The sequence below is a fragment of the Zootoca vivipara genome, chromosome 9, assembly GCF_965207765.1.
Source record: "Zootoca vivipara chromosome 9, rZooViv2.hap1.1, whole genome shotgun sequence".
Classification (NCBI taxonomy): domain Eukaryota; kingdom Metazoa; phylum Chordata; class Lepidosauria; order Squamata; family Lacertidae; genus Zootoca; species Zootoca vivipara.
Genome location: NC_142592.1, coordinates 54177182 through 54204055, shown reverse-complemented (window position 1 = coordinate 54204055; position 26874 = coordinate 54177182). Strand labels below are relative to the sequence as shown.

Here is a 26874-nt window from a genome sequence, read left to right as displayed (position 1 = left end):
CGCTATTGCTGGAAAGGCTTAGGGAGGATCCCCTGATTTCCTGTGTGCAAGCTGACATGCCTAATTATATGCGCTCCATTCTAAATCTCTTTCCTCCCCCACCCCAAAACCTCACTCCATGTTGGCATGAAATACCGTACCATGTAGGTAAACGGGCAACTTGTGCCCAGAGATTGTTCCTCCTCTTGCCCTCTCTCCACCCCAGGATATTTAGTTTGGCAGCCCAGATCTGCTTTGCTTATGCTGCAAAGGATTACAGCAAACATCGTAAATAAAGACACATGTTTCAGACTTGCCTGTTGGCAGCCATGCTGCTGCCACCCACACAGCCTGGCAGCTTTCCCCCTGCCTGTCAAGCAGACGTCGTGACAAAGATTTGAGGATTTCCTGCATATGGCTTTATTTCTGTGAAAGGAGCATGCCATTTCCAGTCAAATTTTGGTTGCTGTTGCAGTTGCCAAAAGTAAGAGTCTAGATGGGAGTCTTCTCTCTCCCCCTCCCTCCCCCTCTCCCCCTCTCTCTTTCACACACACAGACATGCATGTTTTTGAAAATATTGGAATAATAACACAGCCCAGGGAGCATTTTCTGAACAGCACCAGTGTATATGACCCCAAGATTTCTTGTTCTGAAAGAGATCTTCTCCTGTTGCAGAAGAAATCGGGTTAAAGCTGTTGGAATCCTAGATAACCGGGTTTGGCACTGGGTGAAAGAATGCTCAGGGCAATGTTCTGAGTGGCCTTGAAATGAATCCATGGCTTGTCTCTAATAATTTCCAATAAGTGTATCTTTCTTGCACAAGCACACAGACAAATTTGGATAGACAGAGTTGGTGTGGCAAAGAGCGCAAGCTGTGCAATGGGATATTCCCACCCCCTTCAGATCTTACCCAGTTGCAAACTTGCAAGATCGCACTAGGATTAGGGTAATATGCAGTTCCCTCAGCTTTTCTCTGCAATATTCAGAGTCAGTGGGTAATAATATTGCTGGCCTTTGATTCAGGAACTGTTATAAAGGATTCTGCAATAACAGGTGGGGAGGGTGTGTGTTCAGAATGCTTGAAACGTGCTATTAAAATGCTGAGTATGGTTATGCTCGTATTTGGGCACAGGCGTTGCAAGTTGGACACCTATGCCAGGTGAGCAACCAGGAGCAGGCTGAAGATATACTATGGTACAGTGGTGGAGCACTGACCACTTCTTGGGGCATGGGGAGCACCTTGTTGTGTGGTAGTTGCTGGGATGACTGGGGACCGATAAGCTCTTTGAGGCAGGGTGCATACTGCTTCCATGGATTGCTGCTTTGTGACAGTATTTCAGCTTGTGTGCTTTAGGTTGTCCAGGATAACAGCGAACACCTCCATTTACTTAAACAAAGCTCTCCCTAAGGAGTTATTCAAGGCCCTTCTCTACGGCAGTGTACATAATCCTTTCGAATAGATGACCGGGGGTGGGGAGGCTGTGCCACATCCTTCTTCCAGCTTCCACTTTTGCCGGAGAGCAGCACTGGCTGACTGAACTGATGACTCCTTAAGCCTGATTAATTTTTTTCCATCATCATTTTGAAATTTAGAGCATGCCAACCTCCCCGTTCAAGGACTCGGTAAATCCATTCATGTCAGGTTCCATTGCTTTCTACTACATCACCCCTTGTCTTTGATGGGTTGGCTGAAACCTTTGCAGTGCAGCATTTCTGCAGGAAACAGACGAGTAAAGAAAGCTTTAACAATGCTACCATAGTCATAGAATCATAGAATTGCAGAGTTGGAAGGGACCATGTGGGTCATCTAGTCCAACCCCCTGCAATGCAGGAACCTTTTGCTTAACACGGGACTCGAAACCACGATCCTGAAATTAAGAGCTGAGCAGTGTTGGTGCATATGTCCCAAATTGCTGCTGTTATTCACTTTTTGCTTATCTAAAATATTTCCTTTTCTCTCCCCACCCACTAGATTACCATTCCCCTGAACTAGCAAAATGGCTGCTTTTTATAAAAAGTTGTATCTCAGTATCTCATAATAAGTCATTCTTGACTTCTGATGTTGCTTGCATCCCAATTCGCTAATCTTCCCTGATGTCACAGCAGGCATATGCTCATTGGGGTGTGGGGAAGGTTTCCTAGTGACTTGCCAGTGGTTTACTTGCTGTGATTCACAGAGAGACTGAGCCACCTGGGATCAGGCACTTGGACCTTTGACTCTGAATCCCAGCTCCAGAAGTAACTTTTTAAATTAAATGTAACTCTTTCATTTCTGTCTAAATGCTACGGGCTTTGGAATATGATTCCTTGTTTGCTCAGTTATGGAGTGGCTTCAGAGCCTGAAGATGAAAACAGAGAGATGGCACTTGCTGCTTGTTTGACTCTGAAATTTTAAAACTAGCATTAACTTCAATGGTGCTACAAGCAGGACAAGTTATGGCTAATGTTTTGTGATACTCCATATCAAATGTTCACAGAGCAGGGAGCAGGACTGAGTCTATAGTTCCAGTTCCTGACCTCCACACATTCATCCATAGATCTGAATAAAGTACCGCTGGGTCGACGTATCATCCACAAATTTGGTGTAAAATGTGGAGGATTGGGTTTTTGTTGGGAGTGAAATGCAACAGTGTACCATGGGCAGGGTTGGATTGTGGCTGTACACATCTTTTCATACATGTACTTAGAAAACATTAAAAAGGTACAGTGGTGCCTCGCTAGACGAAATTAATTCGTTCCATGAGTCTTTTCTTATAGCGAAAAATTCATCTAGCGAATCCCATAGGAATGCATTGAAATTTTTTTGATTTTTTTTTGCCCATAGGAATGCATTAATTGAATTTCAATGCATTCTTATGGGAAACTGCGATTCGCTAGACGAATTTTTCATAAAACGCATTCATCTAGCGAGGCAACCTCCACTCGAAAAATCCTTTTGTTAAGCGGAAATTTCGTTAAGCAGGGCATTCGTTAAGCGAGGCACCACTGTAAAGGGACCCCTGACCATTAGGTCCAGTCATGACCGACTCTGGGGTTGCGGCACTCATCTCACATTATTGGCTGAGGGAGCTGGTGTACAGCTTCCAGGTCATGTGGCCAGCATGAAAAAGCTGCTTCTGGAGAACCAGAGCAGCACACGGAAACGCCGTTTACCTTCCCGCCGGAGCGGTACCTATTTATCTGCTTGCACGTTGACGTGCTTTCGAACTGCTAGGTTGGCAGGAGCTGGGACCGAGCAACAGGAGCTCACCCCGTCGCGGGGATTTGAACCGCCGACCTTCTGATCAGCAAGTCCTAGGCTCCAAGGTTTAACCCACAGTGCCACCCATATCCTTAGAAAACATTAGGTGCCCTATAAATGAATAATGATGATGGTGATGATGATGATGCCTGCAGCACAGGAAGACTTCTAGTGCTATGCTCTAGCCTAGCACCAGAAATTTAGGCAAGTATCCATGCATTGCCCACATGGTTGGGAAATGCTTGCTGTCACTGGTAGAGAGTGAGCATTGTACAATCACCTAGGCAACAGAGGTCCATTTTGTCTCCTCATGTCACTGCCCCAGAAGCTAGGCAAGCATCCCTGGGTTGCCTAGGCAACTGTGCAATGCTCACTCTCTTCTGGCAAGAAGGACCATTGCACAGTTTTTTAGGCAATGCAGGGATGTCTAATGTCCAGAGTCATGGGAGGTGGAGACTCACAGTGGAAGCAGGCAGTGACTCATGCTAGTGAAATGTGGGCAGGTAAGAACAGGACCTTGGACAGCTCTGAAAGCCAGTAGCAACTGTACAGTAGATGTTGCCTTTGCAGGGAGTTGGTGCCACACGAAGCCTTATGTAAGCAGACAAAACCTGGAGTGTGGTAGGCCTTGCCTTGCAGGAGTTGTTAAAGGGCAATCACCTCATTCTGTAGTCCTCAAGGCAGCAGAGACAGAGGTACTGCATAGGACTCATCCCCTGAGTCAGTGAATGGTGGCAGGGCTGTGGCTTCTGGTTGGGAGTGTCCTGAACAAGATACTGGCAGATCTTCCCCACATCCATGAAGGAAGCAGTTTGTCATACCCTGCAAGAACCTTGTCCAAGAAATGTGGCCCTCTTGCTGAGAGTGGCCAAACTCTGGTTTGAAGGGTTTCTTTTGGTTTAAAAAGGATGAGGGGAATCCTTGGCCATCTTATAACACCCCACCTTGACAGTTCTTAGAATTTCACCCTACCTCTAAAGATTAATCCAATCTTCAGAGGGTGTCCCCGCCCCCAGCCAAGCTTATAAAAATCACCAGACCCAGCACTCCTTATGACTAAACACATAAGACACCACTAAAACTGACCAACCGTATAAGAACAACTGCTATTTTTATGGAACATAAAACAGCATTATGCCTAAAGATGAAAAAGAACAATAAAACATTTTAACTCTGAAGATAAGATACGAAAAGACAATAAATAAAATGCCTTGTAAATCACCGAAAATGGTTACTTCTAACAAAACCTTGTTTGCATTCCAAAGCACTATAGAAGTTTTCAGGTTACCCTCCATTTTATTTAAAAATGGCCTAACAACAATAACAATAATTTTATTATTTATAACCCACTCATCTGGCTGGGTTGTCCTGGCCACTCTGGGAGGCTTCCAACACATATAAAAACATAATAATATGAATACACCATTTAATCTTATTCATAACAGCAAGATCTCCCCAGTTTACTTCATCACTGGTAACGAAGTGAAGTTGCTAGAACAGGGATGAGGAGTTTGTGGCCCTCTGAACATGGTGGGGACTCCCAGCTTCCCCCAGTAAGCAAGATCCATTATCAGGGATGATGGGAGTAAGTGTTCAACAGTGGTCCCCATCGCTGGGCTAGTGATGGATATAGGAAACCCAGCTTCAAAACCCCGGTCAGCCATGAAGTTGACAGAATGGTATCTTGATATGGTTGTTGTTCGGTTGCCCAGATCTATTTGGAGAAAAGAGGGAATGGAAACATACAAACAAACTATAGAGCTGATTGTCTGAGTGTCTGTCTGTCTGATATATATCAAGTTAATCTGTGTCATCTGATTTATAATATTATGGATTTATGTTTATTTTTTTAAAACCACCCTTCTCTTTCTTTGTGGGCATCAAGGAGCAGGCCGTTTCTATGACAACATTGAGGATATGATTGGCTACAGGCCATGGCCCTTGGTTAAAGTGTGCTGGCTCTTTCTCACACCTGGAGTTTGTCTGGTAGGTAGATTGTATCTTTTGTGCCATGTTTTAGGTCATTAATGCATCTCTGAATGAGGATGAAACATTGAACTTTCCATGAGGATTGCAGTAAAGAACTTATTGTTCTTCTGTTGCAGTGTTGCTCAAGTAACAATGTAGTTCAGAATACTAAAAACAGAATAAAATTTCAAACATTAAAAAACTACCCTAAACAGGGCTGCCTTCAGATGCCTTCTAAAAGTCAGATAGTTGTTTATTTCCTTGACATCTGATGGGAGGGCGTTCCACAGGGCGGGCGCCACTACCGAGAAGCCCCTCTGCCTGGTTCCCTGTAACCTCACTTCTCGCAGTGAGGGAACCGCCAGAAGGCCCCCATTCCCCCTGCTTATTGGCCATAATAGCTGGGAATTGTAGTCCACACCATCTGGAGGGCGCCAGGTCAGGAAGGGAAGCCCAAGAGGATCTTCACAACCACCTCTCCATGGGCCACCATGACTCAAGTTCAGTGTGGGTTGTCTTTCCCTTCACAGCTTAAATCATTCTGCTACGAAGTATCAAATTATAAATATCAGTATACAGCCCTTTTCCAGAGTTATCTTCTCATTGCACTTAGCATAGCAGTCATGCTTTCTGCTTTTGTCTTCTTCAGGCCACCTTCCTGTTTTCACTCATTAGGTACACACCGCTCACGTATAACAAAGTATACGAATATCCACCATGGGGTATTGCTGTGGGCTGGTTGATGGCACTGTCCTCTATTATCTGCATCCCATTGTATGCTGTGTTCATCCTTCTGAAAACCAAAGGATCATTAAAAGAGGTAAAAGAAAGTGAGGCATCTCTAAGGTCACAGAACCTTGGTTTGCTATTGGGTAGGGCTGTTCACTGGCTCACAAGATGTGAAATTGGCAGCTTCGGTGGTTTTTGTTGTAGCACAGAAAGTCAGAATGGCCTTGGTTTGCTGTGTCCCAGAATAATTGTGCATTAGTGACATCCTAAGTAATGAAGTAATGCTCTGGTTATTACAGAGAACCTAACCATGAATTCTGCTTAATTGAAGGCATTCTTTTTTTTTATTAGCATATTTAAAAGCATACCTGGCTTGATATGCGTGCAGTTCCCCATGAACAACAGATTGCCACCATACATTGGATTGAGTATGGCAGACCAAGAGCCATAGGCAAGGCCCTTGTTGGACTGTTACATCAAGGAAATGGCCAATCTGTTTGGGGAAAGGAAGACCCCTATACAACAGCAGAAACCACGCCAAACTATGGTTTAGGAAAGTTTACTGTTTTTGGGTAATGTGTGAATGGACAGATCATTGTTTGTGATTGTGATGTTGATGTTATTTATTTATTTAATAAATGTTTAGCCCACCTTCAGCACCCCAAGTTGTTAAAAACCCAATCAATATAACAAGAGCATGCTAAGAGTCAAGTTACTAAAATCTGATTGGCAAACTAAAATCAGAGACCGTAGTTTGAAGTAAGTTGGGAAACCAGGGTTTGTCACAGCTATGGCTTGATGCGGTGTCTGAACTGACAAATTACAGCTCCAAAGGTTGGAGTGCTGAGCAGATGAGAGCAACCAAGAAGTTTTAAACTATGATTTGCTTGCAAATTTGGAATGGGGGTGGGCAGACCTTTACCTAATTTTATGCAGCCCTGAGCCTTTGGGAGAGGAAAAATGGAGAAGGGAGTCAAAATTAGTGGAGTGATGGAAAGATGAGAGGGGAAAGCTCTCTGCAAGTGATCAGTTCATAACTCTGGCAAGAATGATCTGTCTTCTCCCCAGCTACCTGATCTTTCCTTCCCGCTGCATATTTTTCATTTGTTTGTGCCCTTTGCCTCATCTGTGTGTTTTCCTCAGGGCTCCCCTTCCTTTTCAAACGGGCTACATGTAATACAATGACACTTTTCCTTGTGTGTGATAAGGTGGGCACCTACCTGAAGGGGAACGAGGGATGTGGTTCACTTGTTGACAGGGAGTGAATTGCGAGTGGAGTTGTTGAATGGGGTGGGGGAGAGGTGGCAGAAAGATAGAGTGAGAAGGGGCAGCCCTGCCTGTCTCTGGTGTTATCTCCTCCCACCACTGGCATGAAATCCCTGGCAGACCACTGCAGAGGGAATGAGGCCCTCAATGGAAGAAAGTTCCCCCACCCTGATTTGGACGCATGCAGCTTGTTCTGGGGTTCTAAAACAATGCTTCATACAAACCACAGTTTGATGTGATGTCTAAATCGAGCCGTTGACTTTTAATCTTGTGCATCTTTGGTGCAAAATCATTGTTGTTGGCTTGCTGAAAACTGCAGCTTTTGGAATGACAGATAATTTGAAAAGGATGAAATTCAATCTTCTAGGCGCACACCTCGTTGGGTGGTGTGTCTGCATTTTTCCTGGTGAAGCAATTTAAGTTGCAGTGACAAGTGGCTGGGAAATCTCACACACTAGCACTGAAGAGAATGAACTTTGCAGAGGGTGCCCTTCCTAGTGCTCTGACCTCCGGGAAGGTGATGTTGTGCCCGCAGGCCCTTGTTTACTGACTAGGGATTCTAACATAATGAGGAATGACAGGCTTTATGCCGGCGCTGATTTAATGTCCACCTCAGGTGGACAAGTTGTGAGGCAAAGTCCCGGACAGGGAAGAAAAGGAAGGGGAGCCTTGAGGAAAACACACAGATGAGGCAAAGGGCACAAACAAATGAAAAATGTGCAGTGGGAAGGAAAGATCAGAAATATTGCATTATAAGAAGACTTCACTGTTTCCAGTTGGGTGTATCCACAGCTACATGTAATACAATGACACTTTTTTCTTGTGTGTGATAAGGTGGGCACCTACCTGAAGGGGAACGAGGGATGTGGTTCACTTGTTGACAGGGAGTGAATTGCTAGTGGAGTTGTTAACAGGTGGACAACTTTTTTGTTTGGGGAGGGAGAGCAAAGGTTGTGTTTTCAGGAGACAATTTGGTTCTACCTTGATGTTGCCTTTAACACCTTTGAAGACAGCTGCACCATTTCCAGTCAACTGTGTTGACGCAGCATGCCTCATATGGTCAGAGTGGAATGAAAAGGGATATCCTTTGTTCTCTGGAGCAGGGGTTCCCAACAAAATTTTCTCGAGGACCCCTCATCATGCCGCTATTGTGACAAGGACCCCCATTAATTCCTAATCCTAAAATTAAAAAGTCAGAGCCAAATTAAGAGTCTTTTTATAAGAGTCCAGGGAAGAGGGAGGGGAATGGAGAAGACAGGGTACCTGCGCAGTAGCGCACAAATGAAGCTGACGCATGCAAAGCATCTTGGGGAGGTGAGCGTTAGTAGAGTGTTTGTAAAGCGCCACCTAACGGCATACAGCAGAACTACTGCCTCATCTAATTCTAGTTTTGCACTAGACGCTGCTCATGCAGGAAGCGGCCAAAACAAAAAAATCTGTTATCATACGAAATATATTTAATATATTTTTATTCTAATAGCATCTTGCGGACCCCTCTGGCATAGCTCGCGGACCCCTGGGGGTCCCCGGACCACCTGTTGGGAACCACTGCTCTGGAGGTTTTAATTCACCACTGCTGAGATATTAACTGTAGGATCTTTAAATGTGTTGTCTTCAATATGCAGTACTTTCCTGTCTTCAAGTCATAAAATGATGAGCTTAGGAATCTGAACATCTCCATGGTTGAGGATTGCACTGGAAAGGAATAATAATAATTGCCATAATTAAATAGGTTTCTGAGCCTCTTTTCTCCTTGCAACACTCTAACAGCACAGAAGTAAGTCCTTTTGAATTCAATGGGGACTACTCCTTGGCAAATGGGGTTAGGGCTGTAGCCTTAGTGATTTACAGAAAGTAAAAACCATGTGATATTGACAATACTTAATTTACACACTTATTATGGAGACATTGATTTACTGGCCAGCTGCAAAAGGGGACCAGGAGCCCCCACCATTGGATGAGGGAGTGCAAGTGGCAAGTTACAGCTGCTGAAATTCCCTCTTCTACACAACAAGGATTAGAAAGTGGCCAGTATAACACCATTTAAAAGTGGGGGAAGGATCCAGAGTGGAATTTGGGAAGTTACAGGTCAGTTACCTTAACATCTGTTCTGGGAAAGCTGGTAGAAAGCATAAATATAGAATTACCAAGCATATAGAAAAATGAGTCTTGCTGAAGCAAAACCAGCAAGTCTTCTGTAAGGCTAAGGCTTGTTTTACTAATCCAGGCATAGGAGACCTCTGGGCCATGGGTCTTACTAGGGCCACCAGGCCTCTGAATTGGCCTGCCAGGCCATTTTGGGCAAACCACCTGAAATATACTCGGAGTCGAGAGTGAATTTCATGCTCTTTATTCAGCTCATAGTCATCAAGGAGAAGAAGAGAAGAACGGCTCTTTCCCCAAAACCATCTGCTTATATACATTATTTACACAATGGGTCTTGCATGATTGGCTACTTCATGATTGGCTACCTGTGGGCCAATCAGGTTGTGGATTGACTTCTGCCTGCAGCCTGATTGGCTGCTCCTACAGGCCAATCAGGTTGCAGATTCACTTCTGCCAGCCGCCTGATTGGCTGCTCCTGCAGGCCAATCAGGTTGCAGATTCACTTCTGCCAGCCGCCTGATTGGCTGCTCCTGCAGGCCAATCAGGTTGCGGATTCACTTCCACCTGGAGTTGGATTGGATAGCTCCTGCTGATTCTGAATCCTATTGTTCTAGGATTCAGCTCAGTACATAACACCACCCCTACCTGTCATTCACCTGACATCAGGGATGGAGATAAGACATGTATTATCTACGCTCTTAGCACTGTGCACCATAGCTCTAAGATCAGAGATAAGCTTCTGACTTCTTTTTGACAATAAATTGTCAAAGTTCAGGCAGCACCTGCAATCTAAGTGCTGTGAGACCACACCACTAAGATAAGAAGAAATAGCTCTCTGCTGCTGCCTTTTACTATCAAAGAGCAACCAGAGGCACCACATAACTTTAAGTCTAGGGTTGTTTTTCCTCAGGTTAGTTCCATGACCAACTGTTCTAGGGCACAGTCATTTAGGGTATCTAGCAATGTTACCTCTTTGTTTATGTGAACATACATTTACCAGTCTATGTGAAGTTATTGGTCCATTATTGCATTTCGTCTTATGGATGGTTCCTTAGTTTCATTCAGCATCTCAGGATAACTCTGGACATTTAGTACAGTTGTACCTTGGAAGTTGAACACCTTAGTTCCCAAACTTTTTGGCTCCTGAACGCCCCAAACCCGGAAGTGACTGTTCCGGGTTTGCGAACTATTTTTGGAAGCCAAACATCCGATGGGGCTTCGGTGGCTTCCGATTGGCTGCAGGAGCTTCCTGCAGCCAATCAGAAGCCGCACTGAACGTTTTGGATGCCGAATGGACTTCCAGAACAGATTCCATTTGACTTCTAAGGTACAACTGTATCTTCCCAGTACTAACTTACTCTTTGCTCCAGGTATTACCATCCACAGTGAGTATGTGGATGAGTCTGCCCTTTTTGGGGTTTTCTAGCTTGTATGTCTTTGACATCCATATTGGTGTCTCCTCCATTATGCCCTCCCCTGTTCTTCCTATAGATCTTTATCTCAAGATAAGTGCCCCCCCCACTGTTTCTGTCGCTATTCCACCGGGTTTCTGCTCTGCTCACTATATCATCTATCCTTTTCTTTAAAATCAAGCACTTTAGCTCACCCTTCTCGGCTTGGAGTCTTCAAGCATTAGTACATAAACACCTGCACAGGATGTGTCTCCATGTCTCTGGCATATGCATTTTGCCCTATGATGCTGTGGCCTCTTTGAATCAGCCTCTGTTCCAGCTGGCTGGGGAACAGCAATGCCTGAGCAGGATTAAAGGGCCCTGGTGTGGAATCGGCTTGAGACAATAAAAAGAAACTACAGCACCAATAACCAAGAAATAGACAGCATTAAACCATTAGTACTGGATTGCCTTGTTGATTTCAGTTTATTGTCTTAGCCAAAGGCCATAACAAATACCACTGAATATACCGTAGTTAGCATGCACAGATGGGGAAAACAATATAAAATAGAACAATTAAATATATACAAATGGAACAAATATCAACTCTCCCCCATTTTATGTTTTAACAAAATTAAAATAATGAAGATTTATTTATTTTTTTTAAAAAACCATTTGGTTCAGAGCAATTCTTGCACAACATTTAATTAGGTGAAAACAAAACAAATATTATTATTATTATTATTATTATTATTATTATTATTATTATTAAGAAACCCCAGTGCAAAACATCCTAGCAGCCAGATGATCTGGTTTGCCAAGTTACTTAATTCCACCAGAAATGAAATCTAGGCCTTTAGGAAACCCAGAAAAGCAAGAACAGCACCAGTTTTGCTTAATTTCTGATATTTCCTCATAACAGGAAAGCTAACATTTTCTTCAGTGTATCTGAAGAAGTGTGCATGCACACGGAAGCTCATACAAAATAAAATAAAATAAAATAAAAACTTAGTTGGTCTTTAAGGTGCTACTGAAGGAATTTTTTTTCTTCTATCATTCAAGTAGCTTAGAAAAATAGTAAAAATGAAACAAAAACAAAAAATACAATTCTTAAAGTACAACCAGATGAGAACAGAACTGTCATAACAATCATTTTAACAATAAATGACATTGAGAAGGTCATTGTGAAGAACAACCATCAATTCAAATAGAAACACACACCCAGTGTTTATAGCACTATTCACCTGGTCACCTCTTTTTGTGCTTTGTCAATAATAGATTCAGATTTGAAGAAAATCTCCTAGGGAAATATTTGGATGGACCTGCCGTGAAAATACAGGCAGTGAAGAACTAGTGAGAAACCCAAGTGCCATTTATATTTAGCAGGGGGGGGGAGATCCCCCACCGCAGGCCTCATTCCAGTTGTGGGCGGGGCTAGAGGCAAAAGTGGACGGTGCAATGGATGCGATTCTTACAGGAGGCTACATTCCACCCATGCAGAGAAGTCGGATGTTTCTACCTTCCTATATACACACATATTACTCTCCACCCAAGCAAATGGCATTATAATGGTACAAGGACATATTCCAACCAGGCAAAAGCACTTGAGAGAGTGCAGAGCAGGGGGCCATGAGGGTCATGGCCAGGGAAGTGGCTGTGGCTTAGGGGGAATCCTCAGGACCAGGAAAAGAGGCCTGGAGAGCTGGATTTGACCGAGTGGAGCCTTCTTGGAGCAGCTCCTGCTATTGCTTTATTAATTTATTTACAGCATTTTCAACCCAACACTTTCTCCAGAGGGTTTACAGCTAGGAGTGGACTAAATAGGCTAATTCCATCTGGATGCAGTTTTGTTAGCATTTAATATTCCGTTCCTCTTTGTGTGGAGTATTTTTTTTAAAAAAAGAGCACATGAAAAGTCCACATTGAAATGGTGCACATTTTCTATGTGCTTTGTACATAAAACACACACTTGCAAGGTTTTTCAATGCATTCTGTCACAAAATATGCATCTTTATGTGAAATGCATATTTTTTCCACATGTGTCTTGCACACTGGAGCTGTGTTGCAAAATCTGTGAGCTGATGTGGGGGGTCGGGGCTCAATTTTGATAGGTGGGCAGGTCCAGTAATATGCCAATCACATGCTTCTGAATACCAGTTTCTGGAAGCCACGGCTGTTGTGCTGAGGTCCTGCCTGCAGGTTTCCCATAAGCGTCTGGCTGGACATTGTGAGAACAGGTTGCTGGGCACTGCCTTTTACTGAATTGAACAATTGCTCAATCTAATTCAGGGGTGGCCAACTTCCAAGAGACTGCGATCTACTCACAGAGTTATAAACTGGCAGTGATCTACCCCCTTTTTTGGGTTCAGGTCAAAGTTGATGAGTTTTTTTTTAAGAAGGTGGAAAGCCCAGTTTTTGGGGGTGCTGGGCAAAAATGTTGAGCTTTTTTTTAGGGGAGCCAAAGTTGTTGTTGAGATCTACCACAGCCATCCAGTGATCTACCAATAGATCGCAATCTACCTGTTGGATGTGCCTGATCTAATTTAATCTTACCTATACTGACTGGCAATGGCTCTCCAGGGTTTCAGGCAGGAATCTTTCCCATCCATACCTGGAAGCACCAGTGATTGGACTTGGGACCTTCTGCATGCCAAGCAGTTGCCCTACAGTTGAGCGACATCCCTTCCGCTACTTTCCTTCTACTTTATGCTATAAAGTGTGCACCACATTGGCGTTACTGAAAGTCACTTCTATTTGACATGGGCTTGGTAGGAGGAAGGGGTCTCATACTTTGAATCAATCCCAGAAGTGATTAAACAACAACAACAACAACAACAACAACAACAACAACAACCTACACACTTTGCAGCAAACTGCATTTCTGTGAATTTATTCTCGTCCTTGAAAAGTTTTGGAAAATTAAATGATTAAAAAAAAACTTTGAGTTAACAGCCCACTCCCTTGCTGACATATCATTCTGATTTGGTGCCTTCTGCTCACACGAAGAATTCTAGATTTATTATGTTTAGAAGGCTTTTGTAGAAACATCAGAGTAACTAATTAACTCCAGGAAACACTTTCAAAAATGAAAGCATTTCTTCTTGCTTCTGGGATTCCAGTAATGATAGGAACAGGCAGGCATATGTACTTTCCTGCCATCGTATTTTTCAAACTCCTCTCAGCAATCCTGAGGGCTAGAGACTTCATTAAACAAACAAACAAAATGAGAACTGAGATTCTTAAGGCTTCATCACAAGCTTCCAGGCCTCATGTTGCACACAGCAGCTGGGTTAAGCAGTGCTTCATGAAGCAGAGCAATGTACCCAGTCCTGATATTGTGAAGTGCCAAGGTTAATTAACTTTGCAAAACTCCCAGATGTAAATCCTGACATTTAACTAACCTATGCTAGTGCATGCTTTTAGTTTAAGGGTGTGAAGGGTGCTGTTAATTTCCTCTATTGTTTTAGACAGGTACTTCCTATATGCCTGTGTGCCGCCTTGAGTCTCGGTCTGAGCAAAAGGCGGGATATTAATATTACTAGTATTAATAAAAAGTGGGTGCTCTTGCCATGGCACCAGATTGGGCCAGATCTTGAGCATTTTATCAAAAAGAGAAAGCAACTCCATGGTACTGAAAAAAAATTGCACTGGAACGAACTGCTACTGCTTGAAATGATGGTTACAAATAAGCCGTTTGAGGGCTTGCTCTGGATGAAGAGCAGGCAGTGCAGCAGCCTGAAAAACGTGAAGCTTAAGAAGGTTCAGCACAGCCAGCTGTGGCTTGTGAGGCTGGTGGGTGGAGGCAGCAGCATCCTTCCATTGACAGCTTTGCACTTGTCGAGATGGGGCAAGGCAAGAGAGTGAGATCAGGGGAACTCCAGGGTGGTGGTAACCTCCAACTGTGAATGTATCTGTGGGGCTGCTGCCATTCACCTCCACACCTCTCCCAACCTTGTCCCAGCACACCCACCAAGAGGTCACCATTACCACCATCAGCTGCAAGTAGCATAGGGGAGGAATTTGATTCAGGTTGCATTTAAAGTCCATCTATCACTATGCTCTGTCTGAAATCAAAAGCAACTGAAACACACCAACCTGTATTTCAAGCCAAACATATATTTACTTGCAGGTAGGTAGCCATGTTGATCTGACGTAGTCGAAACAAAATAAAAAAAATTCATTCCAGTAGCAACTTAGTTGGTCTCTAATGTGCTACTGGAAGGAATTTTTTATTTTGTTTCGAATATATTTACTTGGTTAACTTAAGGGTAGTTGAAGCTGTCCATTATCACAAGCAGAGATACTGCTCTGGCCTACTAAAATGCTGAAATAAGACAGATTAATACCCTGTTCTGCTGCGGGTTGGGGCGCATGGAGGAAGTGGCAATGGATTTTAGAATTTCATCCAGTGAGTAAATGTCTGAAACGAAGCAAGTCAGGACCCTGGCCAGCTCCCATGGGGCCCTGCTACTTGAGCTGGCATGATGTCTCAGCTAACAAAGCTATAAAAAGGCTAGCAGGGCATGCCTTTCAAATGGCTGTGTCCCCTTAGCAGAGCTGTTTGCATTGTTTTAAAGGGCCTGTGACCTAGTCTGCACTTGCATGCTCCTGTGGAGCAGTTCCAGGGGAATCACCTACTAATTCACACTGTTCTTCTGTCGTTCATCCAGACGAGCAAGAAGCACTATCAGAGTTTGAGGGCACATTCCAGCCAGGCAAAAACACTCCACTGTGGGGTGTGGCTGGAGGAGAGGGGTGTGGCTGAGGAGGTGTGGCCTAGGGAGTGTCCCAAGGACCAGATAGAGAGACCTGGAGGATCACACTTTGAGGTGTCCCAGGATGCTTTGCTGTTCTCCCCAAACCTGTGCCAACCGCACTACCTATCCACTCATCTGTAAGCACTGCTGAATGTTTATTGGGCTCTACCATATGTCGACAAAAAGTGAGCCTAAAGGCAAAATGGATCAGAATGTTACATTGTTTCCCTTCTGCTCTTTTAGATGTGTCTTCCAATAATCATGCTTTAGGAAGTACAATGGATTTGCTCGTGGAATGCCTTTGCCCAGAGCAATGGATACAGATGGCTATTGAGTGCTGGTCTGTCTAACAGCTTCATTGACAGCTTCATTGTCTGCTCCTTGCTTGTCTTTCTACAGCGGTTACACCAGCTCACTTCTGCAGCAGAGGACTTGCCCCAGCCCAAGAAGCACCTGATTGGACTGTGCTTCAAGCCGGAAGGTCAACATCCAGGCAAGGATGTGCTCATCACCACAGAGAAGGAAACCAACTTCTAGACCTCCCAGGGAAGAACTTCTTTACCTTCTGGAGACATCTCTCATTATTTCGTTTGTCTTCTGCTTACATCTGGGATAAGCTGCTGCTCAGGGTCTCTTAAGATGCCAGCACCTTCTTCCCTTTGCATTTACTTAGCATACAGACTGGAATAGGGCCAATGGAACAGTCACTGTAGAGGTGGAAAATTGTCTGTGAAGAGCCCACAGCTCAGAGGAAACCTGAATTCCTGTTTACTGGCAGTGCTAGGGGATTGAACCTGGCATATTGTGCATGCAACACAGGTGCTTTAACCACTGTGCTATACACTCCTTCCCATTTATAAGAAATAAATTAGCAGCAAGATGTCAGAAAAGACAGCGAATAAAGCTAGCCAGTTCAAGTTCCTGGTGACTTCCTGAAAGTTTCTTCCACTGCTGGCTTAACTCACTGGCAAAAACATTTCACGTTCCTTGAACACCTGAATCTTTAGCTATATCTGCATGACCTAACTGCAGGAATTGTAGCAAATTTGGTGGATTACTGTTGTGTTGTTTTTAATTTTAAAATTCACAGAGATCTCTGCTGTAGGTGAGATTCCTTTTTATTTTTATCTTAAGAAGAGTGGCAACAATCCTCATTTGGATGTAGAAACTAGAGCTTGATCGCTCAACCTCTCCCATTACGCAGGAGGCCCTGGAGGGGGGAAAGGCGATAAATTGGAAGCAAGATGAGTTTGTCAGAAAAAGAGCATGTCAAAGCCACTTAAGATCTTTCTCTTTTTTTTCCTTTTAAGAAGAGACTTGTGCAGAAAGGAAATGGAGCAGGCAGTATTTCAGCTTGAATATCCATTGTTTGATTCAGCTCTGTGTGACATCCTTGAGTTGCTAGAAAAACTTGAGAAATGCAAGTTGAATGCAACTGCCATATAAGTAAATGCCAAAACTGCATTAGAAGTGCAGGACGGTCTGGATCATATAGGAGATAACAAAGCTGAAGTCTCTGACTGCATGATGCTAGCTTAGCATTTGTGATACAGAGGTTGGCATATGGTCTGTGGCACAAAATAAGAGGTAGTGGGGGTGGGAGGGAAATGGAAGGCGCAAGCTAGAAAATCAATTTCTGTGCACAGAGTCCTGGTTTGCTTTCATTTATTTCTTGTGTAAATGTTCACTGCTAACCAAGGTCAATTCAATATCCTAAACACCAAGAGGGAACTCTTTTTGCATTGTGAATGTTGTGGCTGCAGCTAGGGATGTTGGAGAATTCTGACGAAAATGGAAACAGGAGTGGAAATTGCCTGTGTTTGTTTATTTGTCCCATGTCCGGAAATCCATTGAGTATGATCAGTAATTGCTGCTGCTGTTGCTTTCAGCCCTCAAATGATAAGCAATTGATTCCAACCCTCCTCTCCCATATTTGCATTGTGTTTCCTTTGTATTCCTTGCAGAATTTTGGAGAAGAGCAAAAGAGTTAAAGGTTTACTGCATCTCAGTTTGCTTATTGCTTCAAGGAGAGTGAATTGCATAAACTTGGATTAAAATGCAGGTTGAGCCAAATTCCACCTCCACCCCTAGATTGGGCAAGGTGTGCTGTCTCAGTAATGGAAAGGCCGGTTCTGAAATGGTCAAATCATATACCGTACCATGAATGTCAACAGGAGGCAGATGTGGAGCCAGGGTCCATTTCAGCACTTGGAACTTCTTGGCCAGTTGTTGAGAGCCCAGTGCCTGGTAGGGCACACCAGCACTAAAACCTACCTTTGGCCCCCAAGTCAGGTAGATGGGTCTGTGAGTCACCATTCACATTTCCCACAATGACCCAGAACAGTTGCCTGTTTCTTGTTCTGCTATGGCAAAACTTATGCACACTTACCTAGGACAGTCTCTTCAAATTTTCATAGGATCTGTTTGTAGACAATAGTTTCATCCAATGCAGCACTAAGTTGAAGTCTCTTAGTGGTATACTTGTTCCACTGGAAAATGTGTTGCACCAATGGAGCATTGATGCATGAGTGAATGCATAAGCAGCTTGTTGGTAACTTTGTTGTGCAGTCTCTTTTGGAACAAGTTTCTGCTAGCACAACTGTTGCAGTGGATTCCTCTGTTGCATAACATTAAAACTCAGCCACCCACTTGCACAAGAACCCTTGCAAGAAAACACTGAATACAGCCCATAGAAATGATGTGCTCATCAGAGTTTTTATCTGTCAGGGTTTTTTTTTCCACCAGCAGAAGTTATTCCTAATTCCAAGGTGTTCATCAGCAACTTGAATGTTCATAAAAAGCCATCTAACTCTTGTTTACAGCATTTGTGTGTACAGAAGACATCCCATAAAAGATTGACAAGTGGTGTTTGTTTGTTTGTTTTAAAAAAACTCTGCTCCCATGCCTTCCCTAGCAGCCTGGTATGTAGAAATGAAGCAACTGAAGTGTTTCCTATCACTTTGGGCCAATTCCCAGTCTTCAGTGGTTCCTGGTAGAGTGCCACAGAAGCACAGGAGGCAATAACTTTGCAGCCAGGTGGTGTCCATGCCGTTTGCCGGAATCCTAAGCTACCACTATTTTGCAAATCGCAACAGCCACAAAAGACTTCGCATTATCAATCCAAATAGTGCTCCCATCTGACAATCTCTCAGCTGCCAGCAATGGCCCCCCATGTTCCTTTGGCACCCTGTTTGCAAAATTTAACAATTCCAAAATACAGACGCGCTTTCACTTTCACAATATTAATATACTGCCTTCGGCTGTACTTGAGGGTTGATTTCAAAAAAACTCCACTGGAAAAATGGTTATGTCCACGTGGAGATGGCAGTATTGAGTCAGTGGCTCATGTGCTTCTGGCTTGCACTCTTTATAAAGATTTGATGAGTGGGGTTATTACCCCTCTATTATTGTCCATGTCGGGTTGCTCAACCATTGTGACTGTGTCCTTTCTTTTAGCAGATCAAGATGATCAGGTGACAGCGAAAACAGCAAGGTTTTTAGTGGGTACAATTAGAATAAGATCTATTATTTGAATCTTGATGTAAACCTCCAAAATATATTTTGTATAGTTAAGTTTTTACCTCTATCTTTAGTACATTTTGTTTTGTTTCATTGCTATGGCTAGTGGCCGATGCAAATAAAGATTCATTGGCTGAATGTCAGGCTGCACAGGAAGAAAGTGCTGCCACCACCAGCTCACTGAGTTTTATTTGTCATAGATGTACATTTATATCTTTATATTTTTCATAAACCTTTGTACTTAAGATAATCTCAATAAACAGCATTTCTTTAATTATGAACCAACAATAGTTGTGGCTTTGCTTTCTTTCCTATGGAGAAGAGAAGGTCCAGAAGATGTGACCTCTGGTCAAGAGAAAAACCCAGAGAATTTCAATCTATTAGCAGTTGACAGAATTTAAGGGAAGGAGTGGCGCTTTTGAGTCGTGAACTTGGACACAACCTATGCTTCATTTTAATAGCTAGAGAAAATATCTGACTGATACTTTACAGAAGGTCAGGAGGGAACATGCAGTGGATTTCTTGCCTCAACAGAACCAGCTCCTTCTGTCTTGAGATCAGCTAAAATGCTTTCTGGAGGAAGCCTGTGATGTGATTTGTCTTTCAACCTTTCAAACACACACTGATGGTAGAGAATGAAGACAATCTCGCAAAGTGGCATTCTTCTTCAAGGTAGGGGGGAGAAAAAGGCAAAGAACAGACACCCCTACCCCTGACTTCTGGGAAACTATGGTTCAGTTTCTCCAAATACCTGGATAGCTCAGTTGGTTAAGAGTGAGGTGCTGATTATGCCAAGGTTGCAGGTTTGATCCCTGTCTGGGGCAACTGCATATTCCTGCATTGTAGGGTGTAGGATTAGATGATCCTCAGTGTCCCTTCCAACACTACAATTCTATGGTTCTGTGGACTAGATATACAAATAGTTCTAATCTCAAGCCTCAATCACTTACCTCTCCTCCTGTATCTGCCTGGTTCCAATTGTTACCCTCAGTCCCTTGTAAAAAGTTAAGCACTCCTAAACTCTTACAGGCACCTTTGAACTCATGGAAATATACACCAGCACGATGCCCTCTAGATGCTGACTCCAGCTCCCATCATCTCTATCTACAGGCCATGGTGGCTTGGGTTTATGGGAGCTGTCATCCAAAGCACATGAATGGCACCAGGTTGGGAAAGGCTGGAGTAGAGGCTCCTAACAGCGATCTTGTTGTTGGTTGTCATGACTGGAGTTCAGCATTCTGTGACTACTGAACAAATTCTTTGTGTGTGTATGGTCCTCTCAACTCAGATTTTTCCTAATTGCTTTTTGTATTTTTGCAAGTGTTGTGGTTTCACATCCCAGTCCAGTGGGTGCTATTTGCATGGTGCCATTTTTGGCTCCATAAGCAATGGCACTTACAACCTGGACATTGGAAATTGAGGAACATTCCATTCCCCTCTCCTGGAAAAGTGGTCAGAGTAGTGTGCATAGGATTAAAATTCAGCGAACACCTCTGCTCATGGCAGCACCTGTGCTTGCAAAAAATACTGTGGACACTTAAGCATTGCAATTTTACAAATACTTAGCACCTAAGTAAACTGAAAAGTATTTTACTTTGGTTGAGAAATTGTCACAGATGCTCCTCTCCCAGGAGAAATGTTGTGTATTTCCCAGATATTCTGGTTCTCTCCCTAGTCACCTTTGCAAAGAAACAGTGGGTTTTTAAACATCACAGTTTTATTATTATTTAACACCTAAGTGCCTTACCTTGGTTCAGAATGTCTAGTGTGGGTTCATGCCAAAGGAACTGTTCATCGCTCAGAAGCAGCCCCGCTGAATTCCATGGAGATTGGTCTCTGATAAATATGTGTAGGATTGCAGCCTTAATTGGTTATCATTAAAGGTGGGGGACGAGGGTGGCGCTGTGGTCTAAACCACTGAGCCTAGGGCTTGCCGATCAGAAGGTTGGCGGTTCGAATTGCTGCGACGGGGTGAGCTCTTGTTGTTTGGTCCTAGTGGGAAGGTAAAGGCATTTCCATGTGCTGCTCTAATTCGCCAGAAGTGGCTTAGTCATGCTGGCCACATGACCTGGAAGCTGTCTGTGGACAAACGCCAGCTCCCTCAGCTTATAGAGCGAGATAAGCGCCGCAACCCCAGAGTCATCCACGACTGAACCTAATGGTCAGGGGTGCCTTTAACTTTACCTAAAGGTGCCACACAGGACTGCTAACAAGGACAAGGTGTGGCCTTCAAGGAAACAACTCTGAGCACGCTCAAAACAAATGTATTGACTCGGGTCAGCCAAGACTGCAGACCTGGTAAAATGAAATTTATTATAAGAATGCCATCATGACAACAGGAGTGAGAGAGAAACTGCACAGCCAGGACAAACAGCCAGTAGTTCTGGTAAGATCAAAATTACTACTACATTTCCCCACCACCCCACGGTCTGGGGACAGATGGGTGGGACCTCCTGGCCATAGCAATCCTTTTGGATGGAAATTGACTGAATGGTGCAGAGATTTGATTGGCCAGGGATTGGAGATGGACAGAAAGAGCCTCTCTCTGTTAAAATGGATTGTAGAAGGCTCTGTGTGACAGGAAAGAGCATGGTATTGAGATTTTGGGGAAAACGTTTTGAAAAAAATGCTTGGCATTTTGCTTGATAGGGCTGAGCCCCAATGGATCAACCTATACTGCATTGGTACCAGAAAAGGAGCTTGCCCTCCTGTTTTTTCCCTTCCACCATGAATGTTGCTGTCATTTTATGCTTCATTTGCCAGTGCACCAGTTGTCAAGAAAGCAGGAATTTGCCTTTGGGAAGGAGGGAGCGCAGCACAACTGAATCTTAAAAACAGTGTAAAAGAAAATAACAAAAACATTCTTTTTTAAAAAACAAAACCAAACTACACGTCTCATCTGGATTTGGAACATGGGCACAGTTTTGTGCCTCCTACCTACAACCCTTTTCTCTCAAGGAGGGTGTTTATTTTTAGATCCGCCTGTCTGTTCCAGTTCATCAAGCTTCGGCATGGAAAGTCATGTAGAAAGGAAAGGAATTCCCAGGAAGAAATGCAGGCAGCGTTCCTGGCAACTCTGCTGGGATCTTCATTCATGCTGCAATATGTTAAGGAACCGGGAAGTCCATGAAAAATGTGATTAGTATAAATTTAATGTTTGTTTGTTTTTAAAAAGATTATATGCAGATGGTATTACACACTCCTGTTAAATGTTGCCATCAATATCTGATGTGTATGCTACTGTGTATGAAAGGCAGTATAAAAATATTTTAAATTGAATAATATAAATAAATTCCCCACAAAGTTCTTCTCTGGCTCAGAATGTGAACTCAGATTCTGCACACAAGCTATCGGCATTCAGCAAACCAGCTGCCAAAAGTTAGATCCAGTCATAGAAGTTATTTAATATTACCCCTTTCCTCTTGATGAAATTCTTGTTTGTTGCTGTGGAACCACAAAACCAGCAGCTTGGTAGTCAATCTGCAGATAAGTTCTTTCACTTAACTTTCAATAAAGTTCACCTCATTTGCTTTCTGAACTACACAGAGTACATTTGACCAAGCACGCTTTTGATGGGTGAGTGGCCAATCAATTCTCTTTAATTGTTTCCTGTAAACATTTCATAGGGTTGTTGGTCTCCATCCCAGATGTAAAACCCTTTGCTTGACACGGAAAGTTATTTTGAAATACAGGTAAAAATAAGGCGAAAATAGCAACAAACAACAGAGACCATCACCTTAACAATACAATAGCATAAGGTGGGAGGAGAAAGAGAAAAGTCAGTTTGGAAGTGTATTGTGGGCGATCTTGTATAAAGCAAGAAACACACTAACTACTGAGAGACTTTGGATGTGCAAGTCAGAAAATCCAAATAATGGACAGAAAGTAGAGAAATCATTGTCAGGGAAAAAATATACACCAGCATTTTATTGGAATGTTACCAGATGCTTGAAAGGTTCCCTCATATCAGTTAAAATGAAACAGTGTTGCCATAATATCCTTTTAAAAATTGGAATTCCTTGAGCACGTTTGTATGTAATCATGGTCACCCTATGTCAGGGGGTTGTTGCGCTACTCTCGAGTAAAGACGCTCCAGTCCGTGCTGTCTTTAAGAGTTTTATTGTGCATACTATTTACAGTGCAGAGATAGCAGAAAACATGACCACCTAGTCCGATTGAGAACCCGGCAATGGCTTCCATCTGCTTTTCGGCCAGCACAAAAGCCTGGGCACCCCAAACGCCGCCCCTTTGCCCTACGTATGGGCGCACGCCTCAATTCGGGCGCCAGAAGGAGAGGTCTCCCCTCTTGCTGGCTGGGGCGGCGCCTGGGCTCCGACGTCTCACTGAGCCCCTCATCCGCTGACCCTCAACCAGAGTGGTGCCAGGGCTCTGACACATCTCTGAGCCCCTCCTGCACGCTCTGTTCCCCATACCGTTGCCAGGGCTCTGACACGTCTCTGAGCCCTCTCTCCATTCTACTCCATTCCTCATTCCCTACTCCTGACTTGCTGCTCATGCTGTCGCTGGGCGAAGTGCTGGTCAGGATGAGGGGGGAGGCTCTCTGCAGGGAGTCCCCCTGACATCCTAACTGAATAAGGAAGTTTGCTTAGAAAACAGGAAGCTGCATTATACTGAGTCAAACCACCAGACCATTCATCTGACTGTTGTCTACACTGACTGGTGGCAGCTCTCCAGGACTTCAGCAAAGAGTCTTTCCCAGAGACCGATCCTGCCACCTGTTGAATGCAAAGCCTGTGCTCTACCGCCACCGAGTTATGACCCTTTCCCTATGGCAGTGAAAACTGACTTTCCAAGCAGCCCTCTGCTATAAGTTGTGAGGCAAAGGAACCCATGTTAGACTTTCTAGGGGGAAATGCCATAACATACGTGACTGTGGTACCATCAGTGTGTATGCACCAACGCTAGGACTCCCCCCCCCCCTCACTAAGAAAGCTGGTAAATACTAAACCAATTCCAAATCAAACTGAGAAGAGTCCACCCATTTCTGAGGATGATGGGACATGTTGCTCCATTCCATTTAAAATGGTTTAAGTTCACCATGGTTTTGTGGGGTTTTTTGTTCCTAAATGTCAAGCCTTTCACTTCACAATGGGTGTCCATATAGTCAGCAGCCCAAATTTCCCTCAAGGTGTTCATTTTTCTTTTCCTTTCCCCGCAGATAAATATCTTTCCATTGAAGCTTTGCATCATGGACCATAGTTGCGACAATACATGCCTTCTAGCTATGGTGTCTATATACAATGGTCTGAGCAGCCCTTTCATTTTGGAAGTGTCTAAGGTATGACTGAAGTGATGCAGCATTTGTGAGCAAGCACTGAGTGACCAACAGGTGCTATTTTTGGAGCTAATAACTGTATTTACTCATGTGGGGAATCTTTCTTATTTGAGTGATTTGGCTGTTTTCCAGCCACTCAGCAAGAAGAATTTGGAGCCATCAACAGGCGCCTACATTTTTTGAGCTGTTATTTTGTAGAGATTGTTTCACCATATGTACATTAAAGTAAATCATTTTTATTTATTTTTGTATTTAGTGCACAATTTCCAGTTTCAGGGTCATAGAATCATAGTATCATAGGGTTAGAAGGGACATCGCCTGTCTCATGGGTAGGAATGACCAAATCTGTCCATTTCAGTTTCCCTCCGTTTCTTAATTTCACAATCTTAAATTAATTTCCCCACATTTCTACTTCAGTTTGTGATTTCTTTTTAAAAGACCTCATGAAAATTCACCAGCAGTTTTGAGCAAATTTCTCCCACTAAACAACGTTTTATGGGCAATACACATTATTGCAAAGCAAGTTTGCCTTGATGTAATCATTTTTGTACATTATTTTCATCAATATATGCATTTTTGTGCACATTTTACCATAATGTATGCCTTTTTGCACTCCTGATTTGGTTGGAGAACTACAAAATCCAGGTAAATGCACATTTTGAGGAATCACTGTTTCGGTTTACATCTTGTTTCAGAAAATGAGAATTTGGTAAGTACGCCTTTAAACGTGAAATGAATTGAAATTCAGAGTGTGAGCTGCTGAGTTCCACAATGGCTCCTGTCAGAACAGGGTGTGGAGTCTGCAAACACCTGGCTTCCCCCCCACATTTTTTAAAAAAAGTCTCAGAACTGATTAGTAACAAAAGTGAGCCTCTTTTTCAAAGCCAAGAATGGGAAATTTAGGTTCAGTGGTCTAACATGACCCTAAATCTGACCCTGAGGACTCTCCCCATGACATCTCCTCACCCCAGGCCACACATCTCAATGGTCCTACTCCTTGTAGGCTCTGAATACTTTTGCCTGGCTGGAATGTGTCCTTGAGTTGTGATCATGCCTCTTGCTTGAATGGATGGGGGATGGTGCTGTGTGTGTGAGAGAGAGAGGGGGGGGAGAAGAAGAAGAGGAGGAGGAGGGGGAGGGGGGGAGTTTGGATTTGATATCCCACTTTATCACTACCCTAAGCAATGACAAACCTAGACAGCATATTAAAAAGCAGAGACATCACCTTGCTGACAAAGGTCCGTATAGTTAAAGCTATGGTTTTCCCAGTAGTGATGTATGGAAGTGAGAGATGGATCATAAAGAAGGCTGATCGCCGAAGAATCGATGCTTTTGAATTATGGTGCTGGAGTCCCATGGACTGCAAGAAGATCAAACCTATCCATTCTTAAGGAAACCAGCCCTGAGTGCTCACTGGAAGGACAGATCGTGAAGCTAAGGCTCCAATACTTTGGCCACCTCATGAGAAGAGAAGACTCCCTGGAAAAGACCCTGATGTTGGGAAAGATGGAGGGCACAAGGAGAAGGGGACAACAGAGGACGAGATGGTTGGACAGTGTTCTCGAAGCCACCAACATGAGTCTGACCAAACTGCGGGAGGCAGTGGAAGACAGGAGTGCCTGGCGTGCTCTGGTCTATGGGTCACAAAGAGTCGGACACGACTAAACGACTAAACAACAACAACAAAGGAGTCTCAAAGCGGCTAACATTCTCCTTTCCCTTCCTCCCCCACAACAAACACTCTGTGAAATGAGTGGGGCTGAGCGACTTCAAAGAAGTGTGACTAGCTCAAGGTCACCCAGCAGCTGCATGTGGAGGAGCGGAGACATAAACCCGGTTCACCAGATTACGAGACTACCGCTCTTAACCACTACACCACACTGGCTCTCACGTGTGTGTGTGTGTGTGTGTGTGTGTGTGTGTGTGTGTGTGTGTGAGAGAGAGAGAGAGAGAGAGAGAGAGAGAGAGAGAGAGAGAGAGAGAGAGAGAGAGAACCTCTGGTTTTTGATGACTGGAAGGTAGCTTCTTGTAGAAAGCTTGCACTGCCCACATTTGCCTCTGGCCACTCCCCTCCTGGCATGCAGGCTCCCATAACTTTGCTCATGATGAAATGGGGCTCTTGAACCATGAAAGGTTCCTCACCCCTCTTCTAAGTGATCTTCAGTGCAAGATGATTGATCTTTTTGTCATGTGCTTTTCATAATGCATTCATTGATGGCTCCTCTGAGTGCCAAACAGGAAATAATGCCTTTCACGCAATTAGCAAATGGCATGAATGGCATTTGAAAGGGTAAATAGCAAGCATGGGTACCTCAATCCAGATCAACCCTGGCAGAGGGCCAGGAGAGCATTAAGCCTTTGCCCTCCACTTCAGTCACAATCTGTATCAGCTGCCATTTGTTTTGGAAGAAAAGCTTCCACTGGCACAAATGGGAGGTGAGGAGGAGACACAGGGGATTGATCTTTGCTCCCCTGATGGAGCCATCCAACCAGAGAGGCAGCCTTCTAACAAAACACCCAGTCCTTGAGGCACAAAGTATGCCAACCCGCTTCCAGACAGCCTGCCCCCATCCAAGCAAGCAAGGCAGACAGACAGTCAATGGACTAAACCAGCCTTGAATA

At 43.8% G+C, this 26874-nt stretch overlaps 1 protein-coding gene across 3 annotated transcripts in view; it reads left to right on the top strand.

Annotated features, from left to right (window-relative positions):
• LOC118090766 (sodium- and chloride-dependent betaine transporter) overlaps positions 1-18308 on the top strand; it is a 50427-nt gene extending 32119 nt beyond the window's left edge. Inside the window, exons 13-15 of one of the 3 annotated variants that reach the window (XM_035126911.3) lie at positions 5106-5206; positions 5838-6008; positions 15837-18308. In XM_035126911.3, coding sequence (XP_034982802.1) covers positions 5106-5206; positions 5838-6008; positions 15837-15974 — 410 coding nt within the window. In that variant the 3' untranslated portion in view covers positions 15975-18308. The remainder of the gene's footprint in view (positions 1-5105; positions 5207-5837; positions 6009-15836) is intronic. The other 2 variants (XM_088652329.1, XM_088652330.1) reach the window with 2 other exon arrangements.
• Positions 18309-26874: the final 8566 nt, after the last annotated feature.